The following is a 21175-nucleotide window of genomic DNA, read 5'->3' as shown; positions in this document are numbered from 1 at the left end:
CCTTTAGACTCGAATTGCTAGAATCCAAAATAGTTTAAAACGTTTCCTAACTAATGATATTGTTTGGGTTTTGTTGTTATTTTCTAAAAAAATCCCTGTTGTTATTTCTAAGATTAAGGTGGGTGGAGATGAAACTAGGAGTGATGATAGAGGAGTCCCAGGTTTTAGAAACACACCTGAATCTTAGGACTGATTTGACCGGCAGGTTTGCCAAGATGTTGAGTACGATGTCGTGTGGGAGATGGTCCTTCTTTTGTCGGAAGATCCTACGAGGATGACGAGGTTCCCTTGTTTGAGACATACTGTTTAGGATCAGACCCAGAAAGGCAAAGAGGTTGGAGTCACCAACAAAAACCAACAGGCTGAGGCAAATGAACTGAAGATATATAGCAGTAGAAGAACAAGAAGAAGATGATGATGATGATGCTAGTGCTGAGCGACCAAAGCAGAAATGCTTGTTAAAAATGTGAACTTTTTGCTTGGTTTTGTGGGTATGGTTGAGGAAATCATGTTGGGGTTTTTGTGTGAGAGTGAAAGCTAAGGCCTGTTAACTATGGCATTGTAGAGCTTATGAGAGTGGACTCAGTGGAGTATACTTTTGTGCTGGTGGCTTGGTGATTTTCTAGACTTGGGCTGGGTTGCGGCTGTGTCACTGTGTGTGAAGGAAAACTGAAGAAAAGGAAAGTTAAGAAGATGAGGATGAAGTGAACGGTTGGATTGGATGATCAAAGTTTAAAAGATGGATTTTTTTTTTTTTTTTGAGAAATTAAAAGATGGAATTTAATTACAAATTTTAAAAGGAAAAAAACATATACACAGTACCAAGTACCAGCTTAAAAATGTTTAAAGTATATACAGTGTATTTAAGAATTAAACCCTTTTAAATATACATTATTGTTAATTTTTTTAAAATATTCTCTCATCTTCTTATGTGTGTATGAAATATATGTAGTATATTCAAAAAAAAATTGTGATATGATAGAAATATGAGTGATAAAGAAAAAATTATGAACCCTTCACGTTCACGTATGCCACGTTAAAGTTATGATAAAAAAAAATTATGAAATAATATGTGGTTCTAAAACCACTCAATTAAAAATATTAATACAATTTTATTTTGAAGAGATTCATTCTATCAAAAATTATTGAGTTTTAACTTTTGAGATGATAATTTTGTATTTATTACGAAATATGCAAATTCCCTTACTTTTTTACAAATTTTTTTTAATTAAGAGAGTCATTTATTATTACCATGAAGTTAATTATTATTATTATTATTAAGAAGGTAAAATCACATAATGAATTCTTAAATAAAAAAATAAAAGAACACAAATATAAAGAATTCTTTATATATATCGTCGCCTTCAAAGATTACATCCAGGATACCCACTTCCTGTTCAAATCTGCATTCTAGTCGACACCGTACCATAGCATCCTCTTCATGAGATCTCTATTAAAAGGGTTATCCATCAATAACCATCCAAGGAGACAATGGTTGCCCTTGCCCATTTCTTACAAACAGAGAGTGAATATAAAATTATAAATGAATAAATATTTTTAGAACAGCTACAATGGATGACTTTAGACAAGCACTATAGCATTCTGCAAATTTTGAAAATATAGAATGCGTATAATTTGATGAACATGACTCTCTATTTTAAAATTTAGGGTGTTTTACTATATGGAAATGTTTTTTTTTTTATAGGTACTATATGGAAATGTTCATACCATATAATTGGTTTTCTTAAAATAAAACATATGAGGGAGTTCTAACTTTGATCTCAATTGAATCAGAAAACCTTGTGATGGGTATAAAAATATTCGAAAAAAAAAAAAAAAAAAAAAAGAAAAGAAAAGGGAGCAACTGCTGAACTTGAAAGCAGTTTCAATGGTAATCTTCAAATGCATCATGTTACCAAATTGGGCATTTTTTTTTTTTTTTAGAATCACTTTTGAAGTGCAAATTATTGTACAAATAGTCAAATATAGGTTTGAAGAAAATTTATAGGATATGTCCAATGGAAAAAGATGTTGATTAACAGTGATAGTGATATCGTATGATTAGGAATAAAAAATCTCGCCAAGAAAGAGCCAAATGCTGTATTAATCTTAAGATTTCAGTAAGAAACGTTGAATTTATTTTAGGAAGTACATAACAAACATTAATTAAAAACAAAAAGTTCAAAAAAACAACCACCAAATTCATGCTACTATGAATACTGTAGACAGATGTTTTCACAGTACTTTTTAAACTACAGTTTTCACGTCAGTTTAAACAATAATACTAGAAATCTCCATCTAAACAGCCCCTGTATAGAATTGAAGAGTACCCAAACCAACGCTTCCATTAAAAATACTGTACATTCCAAAGCGGAATGTTCTCCTGCATAGAATTGTCCGATTCGAGCAGAGTAGGATTCTTGAAGTTCTTTAGGATAACTCTACCCTGAAGTTTTTATAATCCCATGTGACAAATTTATTCCACTCATTTCACAAAGAATTTTAAGGACTCCACAATAAGCTTACCTTACAAGCTCTTAAAGATCTTCAAAACTGTAACCGCTAGCTGGATTCCTTGATTCTTCATAAAATAAGCAACAACGGCTAGTAAAATGACAAACACAACCCACAAGCTCAATTCTTCTGGAAAAAAAAAATGAAGATCCCAAATCAACACAAGATAATTTTAAATGTAGTGGAAACAACTGCAAACAACCCCCACCCCCAACAAAAAGGTAGATAAAACATAATAGATCATGTCCATGGCAAAGATGTTTAAGCTATTCAACAGGGCAAGCAAATTTATTAGGCCAATCGAGTCCAAATTACATTAAATAAAGCACATTTGGCTTGAAAATGTCTGACAGAACTTGTTGGGGAATCAGTCACAAAGTGGTGTCCCCTAAAAGAGAAATATGTGGACAAAAAAAAAAAACACTTAAGTAATGATGACACAACACAAGGGGAATTTTATGATAGTTTCACTGTAGCATATTTCTGATAAGAACTTGATGGAATATGAATATGAATTGTGGAAGAGTAAGAATGGTGAATGGGAATAGTAGTTGTTGTAGGCCACTCCAAGGGGACCTAGGCCTCCATAGAGATAGAGAGAGAGAGAGTAAGCCATGTGTTAAATGAGGTACATGTGCTCAATCCTAACCAACTCATCCTAATCTCAACCAACTAACAAGGGATTACACCAACTATGAGGAGCATATGACATAATTTGGGGTTCCTATCATTTTCTCTCACTAATACCTTCCTAGATTTCTGTATTTCCTAAACAGGATTCATTTCATTCTTCTCAATTTCAATATCAATTTCATTAGACAACAATCCTTTCAACTGAAGCCATGACTGGCCCAAGCACAATCCTAACAGAGACCTAAGTTTGCATTCAATCCAAGAAGTCATCATGAATTAAAACAAGTAGGCAAAATAACACATATAGTACTTTAGTTTCAGGGTGGCAAGTCATTCCCTGCCCTCAAGGCCCAAGCACACAGTTTTAGTTTGTCCCCTTTGGACGTTCAATACTTCAATTTCTATCCCTTTCAAGTAATAGACAGTATCCTATCCTGTGTACCAGATATATGCATCTTCATGTGGGTTCCACATAGTTGTAACGCTCGTGTGTTTTTATTGTAGGGCTCACATGTTGTGGAAGACAAGATGCATATATCCAATGCATGAGAAAATTATCGTGCATGAAAAACAAAGTGTCTTGAATCTCCCTATCTGTAACTTCCTGTTACAACTCCATTCTCAGCTGCTCAGGATGGGTCTTCTGCATAATCTGAGCAAGGTAAGAAATAGAACTAAAGAAGTAGAAGTCCCTAGTAGCTACTGATAGAAATTCACTTCTAACTCTTTAATCTGCCGAATATCCACCCTTGCCCCAGAAGCATCATAAAGACATTTTAGTTTATTTTTTAGCTGCCTTCACTTTCACCATTGTATGAAAATAGCCACTATTTTGATCACCCAACCTCAGCCAAGAGACCTGTGATTTCTACCTGAGAAAAGCTTCCTCTGCACTACTAACAGATTTGTACAAATGAAGAGCTTCCTCTGCACTTTGTCCAACTTACGGAGTTCAGAACAACCAGGATTATTCAGAAGACTTAACTGGACTGAGTCAAGCTGAGCCTCAGCAACTTAGTCTCACAGAAATTCCTCCAAAACTGGTCTAGTTAAAGACCTTTAACTCAAATTTCAGGAGCTTTAATTTCTTGTAGAGGAGAAACATAGGAGTTCCATGAACAACCTAAGACCTCACTTAACTTACAATTTCAAGGAAATGATCGTTAGCAGTTAAGAAGTTAAAGAAATTAAAAGGTTCAGGACCAGCATTCTGCACAGGCAAAAGGGAGAAAAAGATGGCAGCATGGCCTGAAATCCCAGGTGGTAAAACTCAACCAAAGTCTAAGGAAAAACAGATGATTAAACGGAATTATTGAGGGCTTTGTCCAACTTCCTAGTCAAAAATGCAGTAGCATCTGTCTTATTATTCCAAGAGAACAGAACACCAATATAAGGATGATCAAATAGTCCTTGAATACCCATCCAATTAGCAAAATTCAGCTTCAAAACCAGGGTTTCCCAATCCCCCAAACCTCTCACTCCAGTCTTTAACTACATTGAAATCCCCCAAAACCACCCAAGGTCTATCTCTAGTCCTCCATTGTAATCCAGAAATGGCTTGCCACAGCTCCTGCCTTTTAAAACCACAGTATGCACCATAAACAAAAGGCACTTCCCATTTTGCTGAATTAGAAAGAAAATCCACCTCCCAATGGATAACATGATCAGCCTTTAACACCATTAATACATGGAAAATATTAGTGTTCCAACTAACCCAAATTCTTCCTAGTTCATGATTATCATAATTATTGAGGAAACCCCAATTTGGAAATAAGGCCTCTTTTATCTGTAGCCATTCCTATCTCTAACCTTTGTCTCAACTAAATAAAACAAATCAGCTCTTTGATCCCTAATTAATTTCTTTACCTCTCTTTGTTTAGAAGGATCATTTAGACCCCACACATTCCAGCAAAACACTATCGTCTAACAATTTTCAAGTAAACTGTTCACATCACTCACCATTGGAGTATTAACAGGGTAAGCACAATCTTACCCTTTTCCATGGCTTTCACAGTTTTTATTGACTTTAGTTTAGCTCCCTTCTCTATGGCAGCATCCAGAAATTCCAATAGAGTGAACTGGACTGGTGCCCCTTCCTCACACCCTTCAACTTTCTTCCCAGCAGCCACTTGAGCTCTAGTGACCCTCCTATTTCCTTGCCTAGGATCGGGGGACACCACAGATGCAACATTGGGGTCTTTTATTCCAGTATCTAGAGGAACAAGGACAACATCATTCACAGTACCACCCACGGACTCAGAAATGTTAGCTATATCTTGAAGTGCACTCAAGTCATCTTTCCTGAGGACAGAGACCTGCTTCTGTAGCCCCCCCGCCCCACCCCCCCCCCCCCCCCCTCATCATTAACATTCCCAACCTGAAGAGGGCAAAATCTATTAGGTGACACAGAAATTCCTCCACCCCCAGCCACAGATATCTACAGAGAGGAGGGAGGTTCTGTGAACCTGACCCTTATCCTTGGGAACCCAAGTCTTGGAACGTTTAGAAGGACAGAATTTGGATAAGTGACCAAACGCTTTGCAATGCAAACATTTTCAGGCTTCCATGGATACACAATTCCAACTTCCAAGATCTTTCCATCAGGCAATTCAACAACCAAGAAATCAGGAAGTTCATCATCAAATCCAACTTCCACACAAAGTCACAAACTCTAGCATATCCAAGCTTCTGGTGTTGTCAAGTGACCGCATTAGCATATAATGGCCTTCCCACACCCCTTACTAAATAACTCAAGCACTTGAGGGTCCATAACTCTATAGGCAGTTGCAAAAATTTCACCCAGATAGGAATTTTGCCCAACTTTAGATTACTAAGTTGCAAACCAGGTTGCCATCTTCAAAGAAAGAGAGGTTGTTGGCCACATACCATAATCTAGAATTAAGGACAGCATCCCGATCTTGAACCAAAACAAATTTGAACAAGAAAAGGCCCTTCTCAAAAGTGAACACCTCCACCCCACCAAACAGCTTCCACAAAGTCTAAACAGACCACTTTACCAGAAAAAATGGTAACTGTTTATCAAAAAATTGCCCTACCAAACATGTAGACCATTGCACAACCTCAATAACTTCCTGAGGTGGGAATACAACCCCCCTGCCATTTCTCGTGCTCGGAGGGTGATATTCCAGGAGCGTCTCATGCCTATCTCCCAAGAAAGAGATTTCCAATCTTTGGAAACAGAATTAAACTTCCAAACCCCTTGCTTACCAGACTTATATGAAATTTGTTGGCTTGTTTATCTCATATAAAAGCATAATTTATCGAACACTTTTTAAAATTTTCAATAAGGCACAACTTTTTTAGGTAAATATGAAAAGTATCATCTTATAAACTTATTTTAGAATGTGGACATATCCCAAAGAAAAGATGGATATGCAGGAGGGACTACAATTTTTAAGATTTACTTATAATCAGATTCAATAGAGACTAGGGTAGAGTAGAATCAATATAATTTCACCTGATTTTAGAAATTAATCATGAAATTTTACATGTTTAAAAATTATAATCTTTACTTGTGAAAATTTAGCCGTTTTATTTAAAAAATAATTTCTTTTAGTATATTATTTGCTTTCTTATCTGATTTTACATTTTAATTCAGATCAAAACTCAGCCACAACTTTAAAGCAGCAGTCTGCATTTTTGGATTTAGGTATATATTATTAGAACTAGGATATCATTATACCTACATTCTGTACTTAGTCCAACCTGCTGACAGCCCTATATTATATGGAAAAACTAAAATGAAAAACTCAAGTACAGGGAACCAAGACTTACATTTGTCAATTCAAAGTATGGTCTCAAAGCCTGCACCATGCCTTTCTGTGTAAAAACGGTCCTTTCAGGAATTTCTCCTAGCAGTAAGCAAACAATGACTGCCCATTTGTGACATTGAACTCAAAAACCAAGTGCAGCAACAGGGGCTTTCTGAGCAGCCACAAGAGGGATTCTTTGCATCTGTATACTCCAACTGAATTGTCCTAATCTTTCCTAGGTAGAAAAGGTAGCGGAAGAACTGCAAGAGTGAACAGTTGTTTCAGAATGTGCAGCTTATAAGTGAAACAATTTAAATAGAAGCCACAATTACTGCCCCATCAATGAGATTCGAAACTAAGAAACCCTTCCATTCCCTCATCCGAATAAAGAAAGAAAAATAGTTCCTCCACTATTATCTGTAATTTTTCCACAGCAATTGGATCCTGTCCATCCATGTTTTGTTTGACATGAACCAAAATCTCTCTCACATTTTCCATTTCCCTAAGGGCCTGTTTGGATTGAGAGACAAGGGAGGGCTAGTGGAGGGGAGTAGAGTAGAATTAGTTGAAAATAAGCTAATTTTGGATAAACTTTACTCTACTCCCCCTCCCTCCACCTCAATCCAAACAAACAATAAAAGTTTTAAAATCATATGTAATATGAAGCAGACATAGGTAACAATATATTTAGTAAAGACTAGTGATGGGGTTGCCAAGGAGCAAGCATGATGAAGGGAACAAAAGGTTGACAAGATTGCCATTAAAAGAGCATCCGATAAGCTATGTAATGTCATGTTATCATCTCTAGCTTAATTGCTCAACCTTTTGCAATAATTATAACTATCACTGTACTGAACCCTAAAAACTTAATATCATAGTTGCAGACATGCAATTTGGCCTCCCATAGAAATATGAATTACATCCTACATGTCAATGACCCTAAAGTGTAATGGGCATATAGATTTTTAGTAACAACTTTTTTTTTTTGGGAGAGAGTTATAATATGCTGCTAACCCTAATAGCTTAAACCCCTTCCCACCTAAACCCCCAAGCACTTTTTCCATGGGGGGGGGGGGGGGGGGGGGGGGTGTGGGGGGGGTGTCAATTGAAACCACAAGGCTCTAGGCAACTTTGTAGTAAAAACAATTAAGAGTTACCCGCTGGTTTGAATGGGCTCCAAATCGAGGTGCCTTTGACATAAGCTTCTTTGCCTGGTCATATAAGTTGTAATGATCAGGCAAAGAAGTGTTTCCTACATCATGCCAATATCCACATATAAGACCCGGTAATATAGACACATATGATCTATCAATTACAAATTTATCCAATCCAACTCACATATCAAAATAAATAAAATTTACCTGACCCAACTTGTCTTGGCGCAAGGTCACAATACAGTTTAGGGAAAGGAGGTTGCTATTAATGCATGAATGTCCAAGTTAATCGTACAATCAATCAGTATGAGTGAGAGACAATATCATTCAATTCAATACATATTTGCCTCATTGATAAAGAGAAAATTAATCCCTGATAATCAGATAGTCATGACAAAAGAAAACTAACCCTCTAATTTCATCAAGACCCCCAGTGAGTTCATAGCTAAGAGAATAATAGAGGTAGAGCCTGGATGCTAGAACATCAACGGTTCTCCTAATCATGTTCTTCAATCAAACAATGGTAGCCAAGGCACACAAGCTAGCCTGAGAGACATCAAAAGCAATATTAAAAACCACAATGATTCAAAAGGTTAAAAACCACAATGACATCAAAAGCAATCTAACCAGGTTAACCTCATTGTATCTCTTGTGATCAATGAGAAATATTAGCACAACATCCATGTCATGTTTTGCAAGGAGTGTTTTGCAACAGTTTGAGTCCCAGACGTAGCAGTGTCAACATCCATGTCATGTTCATCCTCCTGTAACCAATCTTTAACAGTGTTTAGTGTTCAAAAGCATGAAAAGCATTCAATATATAAATTCTGATTAACCTATCAAAAAAAAATATATAAATTCTGATTACAATGAAAATAATTCTCAACTAACTATTCCTGTAATGTAGGTTGCTCAACAATATTAAATGCAATGGTCTGTGACTCTGTAATACTAAAAGTCATTATATTTCTAAACTTTAAAAAAAAAAAAAAAAATTACTAAGTATATGATGATTATTAAATCCAATCCGAAAGTAGCTTAAACTCCTAGAAAACATAAAACATATGTTAGAATACTCCCACAAAATTATAAATTGTTAATTAGAAATTGGATTGCAAATCAAATCCTGCCAGCCTTGGAATTTAATTTCCAATAACCTATTTCATATGAACCTCATTCATATTACCATATTCATTCACTTGAAAACCATGTGGAAAGGCTGAAACATTTGGCATCATTGGATATGGCACACACACTGGCATTAGTTACTTGATTGGAGCATAGTAGCACATAAAGGAATTATGGGTGTTAATGGGTTGGTAAAAATTGGGCTTCGAGGACTAGCAAAAAATGCATGATCCAACTAGATGCAGTCATATTGATTCCAATCAGTTAGGTTCATCATCATTGGTATCATAGTTGCTTGATCCAATTAGTCAACATCAAAGGGAAACATTTGAGGAAATTCTGAATTGGATGAAACATCATGGAGATAGGTTGATTGCTGTTAAATAAGTCCAATGTGTAACTACTAACTAGAATGGTTTTGGTTTTGGTTCTGGCTTCCAAGGAATGCTAGACTTGAGAATTTTTTTGCTTGAGCTCAGCTTGTTTATGAAGCCAGCCTAAAAAGGCTCAAGCTTAGCTTGTTTATAAATAAAAAAACATGAACGAACTTTTTATCGACTTTAACCCGAGCTGTTTATCAATGGCTCAATTCATTTAGCCCTACTTTCAGTTACAACTATTTAACATCAGAATATGCTAGGTGCATCATCAATTGCGCAAACTGCCAATTCCTGTATTCACTTATTCGCTTTTAAAAAAATATACCATTCCAAGAATGAATATAGAGAGCATAAATCACAAAAGGACCCAAACTCAAAATGCCCCCAAAATTACCTTGGGAAGATATGCAAACAACCAACCATGCAACTCAAATCCTAGGATGAGAGTGAAATTGGGGAGTGTAGTGAGCACAGCTGCGTTCAGCTTCCGCCTCAGCGCCATGGTAAGATGAACCACACGCACAATACATCGCACCTCTCAATTATACGCACTAGTCTAGATGAGAGATGCAATCCCCTCCAAATCTAAACTCATGTATATATGCATAAACGCCAAATCTAAAACATGTATGCGACATAAAGTTGCTTTTTTTAAAAATAATAAATTTAAAATGGATTCAATAAAAACTCTCAAGAATGTGCATCCAAGTACATGGGCAGCTACATAAAGGTGCAATGCAAAACCTTTTTTTTGTACTTTATGGCTAAGTTCACTGTATCAGAAACACCAAATTCATAAAATCACATCAAAATCTAAATTTCAACACGCAATTCCCAATATATGAGCAAAGCAATCAAATCCCAGGTCACCAATTTCAGAAAGCATATTTCTACTTTGTGGCTAAGTTCATTGTCTTAGAAACACCAATTTCACAAAAGTGACAAAACCACAGCAAAATCTAAACTTTAATACGCAATTAACAATATTTGAGCAAAACAAACAAAACCCAGATCGCCAATTCCTCAAATTCAACATCAGTCACCAAAATTTAGACTATAATGCAAAAACCCAAAACTAAAAAATAAAAAATTAGGGATATATGAAATTATAAACAATTATAGGAATATATAACTGTGTGTAGAGGTTCATATTGCAGTGCAGAGTTGACAAGAATGCCATTAAAAGATGTCTTCGATAAGCTGTCATGTTATGTTTGTTATCTCTGGCTTAATTGTTCAACCTTTTGCAATAATTATAACTATCACTGGACTGAACCCTAAAAAGCTAATATATAGTTGCAGCTATGCAACTTGGCCTCCTGCAGAAATCTGAACCATAACCTATATGTCAGTAACCACAAAGTGAAATAGGCACATAGCTTTGTACTAAAAACAATTAAGAGTTACCTGTTGTTTTAAATGGGCTTCAAACAAAGGTGCCTTTGACCTAAGCTTCTCTGCTTGACCATGTAAGTTGTTATGAAGGTATTTGCAAAGTAGTGGGTTAAGAAGTGGTTCCTGCACTATCTGTTATCTCAATCTTTCTCTCACGGGAATGAGATAATGCAATCCCCATGAGATATAACAAGCTCAATTTTCTTGTAAATGTTTGTCTTCCGGTAGAATGAGCTTTTTGTCACTAAAATTGCATTGCAAATGCACTGCAGCCACTAGCAAGATATATCATTCTGATCAATGATCCAAGCACAAGACCATTGCTGGGCCTTTGCTCCCCAAACAAGAACTTCCACGTCCCATTTTTAACATTCTCATCTTAGGGCTTCTTTTCTTCCCTCTTTTGTGTTCCATTTTTTATTTTATTTTTTTGGAAAGTAGTAAGATCTCTAATCTAATCAAACATTCTCATCTGAGGGCTTCTTGTCTTTGCTCTCTTTTACTCCGTTTTTATTTTATTTGTTTGGATTTAAGTTAGGTCTTTAATCTAATCTTTTACAAGTTACAACACCATTAGAGAGGCACACAAAAAGTTACAAGTAAAATGTCATATCCTTTCATGAAATTGCCACAAGAATTGTTAAGAGCTTCGGTGGCAGGTAGTGTTTAAGGGTTGATTGAAATATTGGAGGATATGACTGACCTCCAAGAATTGTGAGGGAGAAGAGAGAACACAAAACAAAATTGTTGGTTAATTTCTGCATGATCTCATTACAAAGCCAAATACCTATTTGTATGTACCATCCTGACCAGTAAGTAGATTAACTATCTAGCTGATCTAGTAACTCCTTATGCCAGCTGGCATAACTACCTCTAACAACCTACCAATCAGTCACATGCTCCAACAATGGAGCACATGCTCTAAACTTAGGGTGTGTTTGGATAGAACTTATTTTGCTGAAACTGAAAACTGAAAACTGAAAACACTGTAGCAAAATAATTTTTAAATGTGTGAATAGTATCGTGGGACCCATTTTTAATGAAAAAGTTGCTGAAAAGTGTAATTTGTGGGTTCATAAACAGTGCACAAATGCACTGTTCACGGACAAAAAGTCAACAAGTGCGGCTAAAAAAAAAAAAAAAAAAACAGCTGAAACGCAGGAAACGCTAAACGTGGACGCAGAAGCTGAATACAAACACACACTTAATATCTGCTACACTACTAAAATAGCATAATACTGCCCTTATCAACATACACATTTGCCAAAGTAATTGCAACTGGTCTAAGTGGTCTTGAATTAGTTCGTACAAGCAAACAAGCTTTTATTACACATAGTCACTACTTAACACAGCACTAGAACAGCTCATAGGCTCAGGCAGCACCAGATCAAAGCACACAGCACACAGCAGTTGCTCTAGGATTTAGACAACACCAGATCACAGTACGCATATGAAGCATAATATGAGATTCCTAAGAAGCATTAAGTTTTTTTTTTTATATAAATCAAGAATAAAATTCACCTAAATTACATCAATACTTTTCTGCGTACCTCAAAACAAAATGATACCAAAGGAAAAACATGAAAATGGTCTCATTTGTATCACACTTACATAACAAAATCCCATGATTATCACTGACGATTTCACTTCTTATCCAGATAGCTCAGTTGCTCCATCAAGTAACACAAGGCTTTCCATAAAAGTAGTAGCTATATCTGGAACTTTTTGGAAACCAAGATCCTTCTCACGTGAAGTTTCAAGGTCAAGTAAAACAACTGTGAACCTCCGTTCAGTGTTGGATTCAGGATTAAGCTTCTTTATAACTAGCAGTTCACCACGACTGGTGCAACCAAAGAAACTTACAGAGAAAACATTTTCAAACTGGACAAAAAAAAGTTTACTCCATGATTCATGTACACCATACTCCCCCATCACCCATATGAAGCATGAATGAGGTGTATGCGACCTCATAAAGTCATTGTATTCGTCTTCGTTAGCGTGGTCGAATCTGAAGTAACCCAATGTAATGAAGCCCAGTTTCCCCTTGAACGCCATCAGACGATATAGTTTTGCCATTACACCTTGTGGTAGCAGTTGTTGTTGTTGTTGTACATGAGGGAGTGCTATCTCTCCAAATTTATCATTATTGACATCAAATGACAAAATCATGTAATGAGAAGCGGCTTCACAATCATTTCCCAACCAATGCAAAGCTCCACTAACAAATGTGGCAGTGTGATTGTCGGGAGGCAAGCTCAAAACAGTGTTTGCCAATGAGATTTCAACCCTTCTCCAAGAGTTGGAGCTCAATGTGTAAACCTCAGCCTCAGTCTCAATCTCATCGTAGTCAACACGCATTTGAGAGATCTTAACAACCTTGTAGTCATTGGTGTTGGACTGATAAGCAAATCCAGTAGAAAACCTAGAAATACAATATGTGAAAAAATTTGCAATCTTATCACCTTGACCTCTCTACCATGACCTCTCTACCACCTTACCCCACCCTTATACCACCACCACCATATGCACAACCCCCTCCACCACAACCTGTACAACTTAGGCATCCATTTACACCTTCATTACCACCACCATCCCTACCAACGTGCCATCCCTACAACACTTATCACCCCCCTTTACCTTTTTTCACCACCACAATTTTTTTGGCCGACCTTTGGCCAAGGACCACCACCACCCCCCTTGATACCTGTACCCATAGCTTCCCATACTGTTAACGTTTCACGTCCCTCAACCTTACAACCCAAGCCCACCGTTACTCCCACACAGCCACCTAACGTTTCACTTCCCTCAACCTTCCAACCCAAGCCCACCGTTACTCTTGCACAGCCACCTAAACCTCAACAGCCCAAGCCTAAACCACAGTCAGGGGGGTTAGAGAGGATTTCAGCTGTCTTTCGTATTGATTCAAAGGTTTTTTCTTTAGCCTTTGATGGTGGTAGGATAGATTCCTATGCTATTCATGAACGACGGGGTAAGTTCCATGGCTCCCTTAGGGTGGGCTGTTTGGGTTTGGATTGGATTATTGCTTGCTTGACAGACCTAGATGAGTGGAACTTTCGAAAACAACCTTTTTTCAAACGTTTACTTGAGAATTCTAAACTTTTGGAGTTTACCAATAGATTTAACAAGGGCGGCTTATTTGTGAAAATCTCTAAATACCACAATGGTGCAAGAAGGGGTTGCTTACGAGTTCCAGAGGGGACCAAGATAGGTGGTTGGACTTTGTTTGGAAGAAGATTATGTGACTATTTTTTGGGGAAGAAGAATGCTGGACCGATGGAAAAGGTGGTGGCCGAAGGCGGAGAGTTTGAAAAAGCAATTGACATGCAAAAACCCCCAGTTTGGAAAAAATTAAATGGCCTCGATAATAAAGGGAGTAATTTACGGTTGGTGAAGCATCTTCCAAATATAACTGGTCAGCGTAATTAGTTTGAGTCTTTGGGGGGGGGATTTGATGATGTTTCCAAAAAGACAATATCTGCTAATGTGTCAACAGCTGGTAGGTCTGTCTGTGCAAGTCATTTAAAATGGACCCAAGCCCACTTTTGTTTAAAAATTTCTATTGACTTAGTGGGTGAGGGGAAGCAGACTGTTTCTTGGGGTAAATTATAGCCCATTGCAAGCCAACCCAATCAAGCCCACCAACCCAATCGTGAGAATGGGTTGGGCCAGCCCTCTTTTGACATTTCAAGTCATATCTGTATAAGTGATGGGTCCGATGACTTGCAAATTTCTGAGTGGGTGACTGGGGAAGGATCGGGAACACACAAGGACGAGAAAGGGGAGATCCCAAGCTCCGGCGAGGGACTAGGTGGCTTCCCAGTTGCCGATATGATGTCCGATGAGGAACTGGCTCACATGGAAGAGTCAGGGGAGTTCCAGTGCTCCGGCGAGAGACTGAGCGACCCACTCGTGACCGATATGAAGCTCGTCGATCGTGTTTCGGGTTCAGATGATCACAGCACTGTTGTGGAGGCAGGCTTGAGTGTCGATAGAGCACCGGCACACTCCCCTGTTGTCGCTGATCAAAACGTGGACCAAGGGACTGGGTCTTTGGTTGCCGATACAGGTCTTGGAGCTCGTGTGATAACCGTTGAAAATTCTGGGTGTCCAGTTCAGGTTTAGAGCCAAGTGAGGGTGGGTTCGAACTTGAATGTTCCTATTTCTAAGGTGGGTTGTGGGTTGGTTGACTCTAAGGTTCCTAGACTGATTTGGGATGCTTCTTTGCCTTCGGGTAAGGGTGAGGAGGCTGTTAATCCTAAGGTCATTACACCTCTGGCTCTGTGGGACCCAAATGGTTCTCTTGATCTCGTCTCTATGGATGATGGTTCAGATGGGATTTCAGTGGAAGAAGTTTTGGAGCCTTCAGAATGGGTGAGTAGGATGATTTGAGATTTTGGTACTTATGTGGGTTTCCCAATTGATTGTTGCGAGAGACAATGTATTGATTTTTTTCAAAAACTTGAAAGGGTTTGGGAGCAGCAAGCAACTGCTGTTACTACTCGTCAGGTAAGCAATTCAAACCAAAAGGGGATGAGGGAGTTAAGAAATTTGTTTTCATCTATTAATTACGATGGGCATTCTAGTAGAAGTTCTAGAGGCAGTTTAAAATCCTCTAGTTTGGGTTTATTTGTTGGTAAATGAATTTAAAAATGTTGTCATGGAATGTGAGGGGTTTGAATAATTCTCATAAGAGAGATGTTGTGAAGAATCTTTTACGGGAATGGACGTGTGATATCGTATGTGTTCAAGAATCTAAACTAGACAGCACCAACTCCAGCTTGGTTAAAAGTCTCTCGGGTAGCCCTTTTGTAGACTAGGGGGCTTTAGATGCCATACATACATCAGGGGGTGTTATTCTGATGTGGGATAGACGGGTTTTTGAGAGAGTAGATTCAGTGGTTGGAAGTTTTTCAATTTCTATTGTGTTGAAGGGTGTGTTAGATGGCTTTGAATGGATTTGTTCAGGGGTGTATGGACCGACTGATGGAAGTCTTAGGGATGCTATGTGGGCAGAATTAGACTTAGTGAGATCACGGTGGGCTGGGGCTTGGTGCTTGTTGGGAGATTTCAATGTTATCCGTTACCCGGCTGAAAGACTTGGCTGTAACTCGTTTAGTCCAGCCATGTTTACATTCTTGGATTTCATTGCTAAACATTCGCTGATTGATTTGCCTTTGGTAGAGGTGAATATACTTGGTTTCGAGACTCTGATAGTCCTTCTATGTCCAGACTTGATAGAGTTTTGATGACAGCAGATTGGGAAGAGCATTTCTTAGATGTGACTCAAAGAACTCTCCCCAAGGTGGTGTAGGATCATTGTCCTTTGCTAGTAGAGGCTAGTGGTATGTCGAGGGGGAAGAGCCCTTTTAGATTTGAAAATATGTGGTTAAAAGTGGAGGGTTTTGTGGATAAGGTTCGTCATTGGTGGAATGGTTATCATTTCATAGGACCTCCAAGTTACGTTCTAGCTTGTAAATTGAAAGCCCTTAAAAGGGATTTAAAGCATTGGAACAAGCACGTTTTTGGAGATGTAGCTTTTAGGAAAAAGATTCTTTTGACAGAGCTCTTAGACATTGACATGAGAGAAGAGATGCAGGTGTTGACTCAAGAGGACAGGGCTAGAAGGTTAATGGTTAAATCAGATATAGATTTTCTAGCTTCCTTAGAAGAGATTTCTTGGAGGCAGAAATCCAAGGCTCTTTTTATCAAGGAAGGTGATAACAACACACGGTTCTTTCATAGAATTGCCAATTCCCATAGGCAAACAAATCAGATTAGGGGAGTGGAGGTGGATGGCGTTCTCTTTGAGGAGGAGTCAGATGCTATGGATCAGGTGGTAGATTTTTAAAAGAGATTATATCAGGAACCAAAAACTTGGAGACCTACTATTGATGGGTTAGAGTTCGCTTGTCTAGACGAAACTGAGAGGTCTATGTTGGAGAGAGAGTTTGAGAAGGAGGAGATTCTTGAGGCTCTTAAGGAGCGGAAGGCGATAAGGCCCCTGGGCCAAATGCGTTTACTATGGCATTCTTTCAAAAATGCTGGAGTGTTTTAGAAGGGGATATATTAGCTTTCTTCAAATATTTTTACAGTCAGTGTGTTTTTGAGAAATCTCTTAATGCCACGTTTCTTTGTTTGATCCCCAAGAAGACTAATGCAGTAAATATCAAAGATTTTCGCCCTATTAGTCTTGTGGGTAGCCTTTATAAACTGTTGGCTAAGGTGCTGGCTCATAGGCTTCGAGGAGTTATAGATAAATTGATATCCGACTCTCAAAATTCTTTTGTGGGTGGGAGACAAATCCTTGATTCGGTTCTTGTTGCTAATGAATGCTTAGACAGCAAGTTGAAGAGTGGTATTCCTGGTGTTATAATAAAGCTGGACATTAAGAAGGCTTATGATCATGTGAACTGGAATGCACTATTTTACCTTATGGAAAGGATGGGCTTTGGGGCAAGGTGGAGTAGGTGGATTAAGGCGTGCATCTTTACAGTTAAATTCTCTGTTCTGGTTAATGGATCTCCTACAAGTTTTTTTGGTAGTTCTCGTGGTCTTTGCCAAGGGGATCCTTTATCTCCGCTTTTATTTCTTATGATTATGGAAGTGTTGAGTAGACTATTGAAGAGGACAGAAAATTGTGGTTTTCTTTGTGGATTTAAAGCGGGGTCCCATAGACATAGGGGTATCCATATTTCTCACCTTCTTTTTGCTAATGATATTATATTGTTTTGTGATGCTTCTAGGGACCAGTTATTATATGTGCGGATGGTGTTGATCTTCTTTGAAGCTATTACAAGCCTAAAAGTTAATGTAGGCAAGAGTGAGATTGTTCCTGTTGGTGATGTTGGGGATTTGAATGGTTTGGCTTGTATCCTTTGCTGCAAGGTGGGCACTCTGCCTATGAGATATTTGGGCTTGCCCCTTGGGCCACACTATAAGGATTCATCAATTTGGAATCCTATTATTGAAAAAATGAGAAACGGTTGGCTGGATGGAAAAGGCTGTATCTGTCGAAAGGAGGTAGGCTTATTTTGTTAAAAAATACCCTATCGAGTCTTCCCACCTGCTTTTTATCGTTATTTACTATCCCTCAGGCTGTGGCTATAAGAATTGAAAGAATTCAGAGGAATTTCCTTTGGGGGGTCTCAGAGGATGTTTTTAAATATCCTTTAGTTGCTTGGGATAAGATATGCTTGCCAGTTGAATGTGGTGGTTTGGGAATCCGGAGAGTTGGGCTGTTTAACAAGGCTTTGCTTGGGAAGTGGTTGTGGCGGTTTGGAAAAGAAAATCATAGATTATGGCGTCAGGTTATAGCAAACAAATATGGAGAGGCGAGAGGAGGTTGGTGCACTAGAGGGGTAAGAGGTGCTCACGGGTAAGGGATGTGGAGGAGTATTAAAGAAGGAACAGAGAAGTTCTTTAGCCAGATTTTGTTTAATGTGGGGGAGGGCAGCCGTGTTAGTTTTTGGCATGACCCATGGTGTGGGCCTACTCCTTTGAAGGAACTATTCCCTTCCATGTATGATTGCTCTGTTTCTAAAGAAGCATGGGTCTCTAACTTGGTTGTATCAAATTCAGAAGGAGGTAGGAGCTGGAATTTATTGTTTCGTCATGGTCCTCAAGATTGGCAGGCAACCACTGTCTACTCATTCTTTGAGTTTATTTATTCCTCTATGCCGAGGGGTGAGGGGGATGATCAGCTAGTCTGGAGATTGACTACATCTGGTGTTTTTGATGTGCGCTCTTTTTATAAGCTATTATCTAGTCCTACCACTGATGCCTTTCCTTGGGAATGTATATGGCATACTAAGATGCCTAAACGGGTGTCTTTCTTCTTATGGATAGCAACTAATGATGGGATACTCACTATTGACAACCTTATTAAGAAAGGTCAGTTTTTGGTTAATAGGTGTTGCTTGTGTTGTTGTGATGGGGAATCAGTGGACCACCTTCTTCTTCATTGTAAGTTCTCTCATGCCTTATGATGTGAAGTTTTTGCAGTGTTTGGGATTCAATGGGTAATGCCAAGGTCAGTGAAATCTTTTTTCTTTATTTGGAAAAACTGGTTTGGAAAGCATCGTTCAATCATTTGGAACATGGTCCCGGCATGTTTAATGTGGTTAGTCTGGTAGGAACGTAATGCCCGCATTTTTGAAGACAAGGCAAGAACGTTGGAACATCTAAAATGTTTACTTTTTCGTACTCTATTTCTTTGGGCTCGTATTTGGGGGTGTACGAATTGTACTGCTATAGCTGATTTTTTAGTTTCTATTTCTTTTAGCTCTTGATCTTCTTGTGTTTGTTTCATTGTTCAAAGTGTTCACCATCGTGAACATGATGTTCAATTTTTTTTAATAAAAGTCTTATTACCTATCAAAAAAAAGAAAACCTAACATATGGGGTTAAGGAAAAACTAGGCAACCTCTTTTGTTTTCTAATGCTGGGGTTCCACAAATATATAGCACCAGTAATAGTGGGATGGTATCCATGTTGAGTGAAACACACCAAGCCATTGCATGAATCGGCTGTGTAGTAATAAGAATCATAAGATGAATGAAAGCCAGAGGGAATTGGGTACTCCGAAATCCTATTAAATGTGGGGTCGTAACCACCGATAAAGCTTGGGATGGTACTGTTAAAAGTAGTGGTATTGTTAAAATGAGAACCAACAGGAGTAGAAGCAAGATTTATGAGATAAGCTAAGTTGTTGTTGTTATTGTCAAGATTAAGGTGGGTGGAGATGAAACTAGGAGTGGTGATCGAGGAGTCCCAGGTTTTAGAAACACACCTAAATCTTAGGACTGATTTGATAGGCAGGTTTGCCAAGATGTTGAGTACAATGTCGTGTGGGAGATGGTCCTTCTTTTGTCGGAAGATCCTACGAGGATGAGGAGGTTCCATTGTTTGAGACATATTGTTTAGTATCATACCCAAAAAGCCAAAGAGGTTGGATTCACCAACAAGCTGAGGCAAATGAACTGAAGATATATAGCAGCAGAAGAACAAGAAGATGATGCTGCTAGTGCTGAGCGACCAAAGCAGAAATGCTTGTTAAAAACGTGAACTTTTTGCTTGATTTTGTGGGTTTGGTTGAGGAAATCATTGTGGGGTTTACGTTTGAGAGTGAAAGCTAAGGCCTGTAACTATGGCATTTTGGGAGAGATGGACCTGTGCTGTGTGGCTATGGCTATGTCTATGTGTGATGGTAAAGCGGAGAAAAGGAAAGTTATGTAGATGACGATGAGTGAACGAGTGGACGATAAAAGTTAAAAGATTAAATTTGTTTACAAATTTTAAAAGGAAAAAAAAATTACATATATATAAAAGATCCGGTAGGCACACATTAAGCTGTCCATTTTTAGAAACATTTTCTCAAAAATTGAAAAAGTTGTTAATACTTTTTCAATTTTTCAATTCCTAAAAAAAAAATTCCAAAAATGAAAATTATTGTGTGCCCTTAAGGCACCCAATAGCAAAATCCATATATAAATTATTTCGCAACTTTTTTATTATGATTGTGATTTTTTTTTTTTTTTTTTTTGAGAATGAAAACTACTACTTGTATTAAAAATCAGCTGATATCAGCAAAGAGTACATCATATAGGTGTAGTGGAACATCCTCCACCCACACCGACAAATCTCTATCATATCTTACATGTCGAGTTAGGTTATGGGCTACTTTATTACCAGTTCTATGAACACGGGAGAAAGCAATACATTTACTGGTAACTAGAGAGGATTTGGCGGACTTAAGAAGATGGCCAAAAGAAGATAAAGAGGCTTCCTTGCTTCGAAGAGAATTTATCACCACTTCCGATTCACCTTCAAGTATAAACTCTGTGATTCCAAGTTCCTATGTGAAGGTCATCGCTCTTGCTGCTGCCATGGCTTCCACAATGATCGGTGAAAATGGCAGAGGAGCTTGTTCTGACAGTGAAACAATAGCATTTCCTTGGCAATCATGAACTACCACTCGCAGCCTAGCCTTGCCCAACTCCGAAAAAATGGCCCCATCAAAGTTCAATTTGAGACAATTCGCAAGAAGCGGACTCCACTGAGCACGGGGCTGAGGTCGGGTGACTGCTGAAGGATGACCAAGGGAGTGTTGGCTCTGTTGGAAAGTGGTAAGGGCTTGCAAAACTTGTTGGTGAACCTGTGCTTTGGGAAAATCATTTGT

At 38.2% G+C, this 21175-nt stretch overlaps 1 protein-coding gene, 1 long non-coding RNA gene and 1 pseudogene across 2 annotated transcripts; all 3 read right to left on the bottom strand.

Annotated features, from left to right (window-relative positions):
• Positions 1-2390: 2390 nt before the first annotated feature.
• On the bottom strand, positions 2391-3210 carry LOC126707622 (uncharacterized). The gene is made up of 2 exons (XR_007648997.1): positions 2527-3210; positions 2391-2446 (listed from the first exon to the last, which is right to left on the bottom strand). It is a non-coding gene; the product is annotated as an uncharacterized LOC126707622 (long non-coding RNA).
• A 1363-nt stretch (positions 3211-4573) lies between these two features.
• Positions 4574-10177, bottom strand: LOC126705185 (probable 26S proteasome non-ATPase regulatory subunit 3; annotated as a pseudogene).
• A 2450-nt stretch (positions 10178-12627) lies between these two features.
• LOC126705184 (F-box/kelch-repeat protein At3g06240-like) lies at positions 12628-13691 on the bottom strand. The gene is made up of 2 exons (XM_050404107.1): positions 13615-13691; positions 12628-13399 (listed from the first exon to the last, which is right to left on the bottom strand). The coding sequence occupies exons 1-2, from the start codon at positions 13689-13691 to the stop codon at positions 12628-12630; spliced, it is 849 nt and encodes a 282-aa protein (XP_050260064.1).
• Positions 13692-21175: the final 7484 nt, after the last annotated feature.

This window comes from Quercus robur, chromosome 11 (genome assembly GCF_932294415.1).
Source record: "Quercus robur chromosome 11, dhQueRobu3.1, whole genome shotgun sequence".
Taxonomy (NCBI): Eukaryota; Viridiplantae; Streptophyta; class Magnoliopsida; order Fagales; family Fagaceae; genus Quercus; species Quercus robur.
The sequence above is the reverse complement of the archived record's forward strand: the minus strand, read 5'-3'. Positions and strand labels throughout refer to the sequence as shown.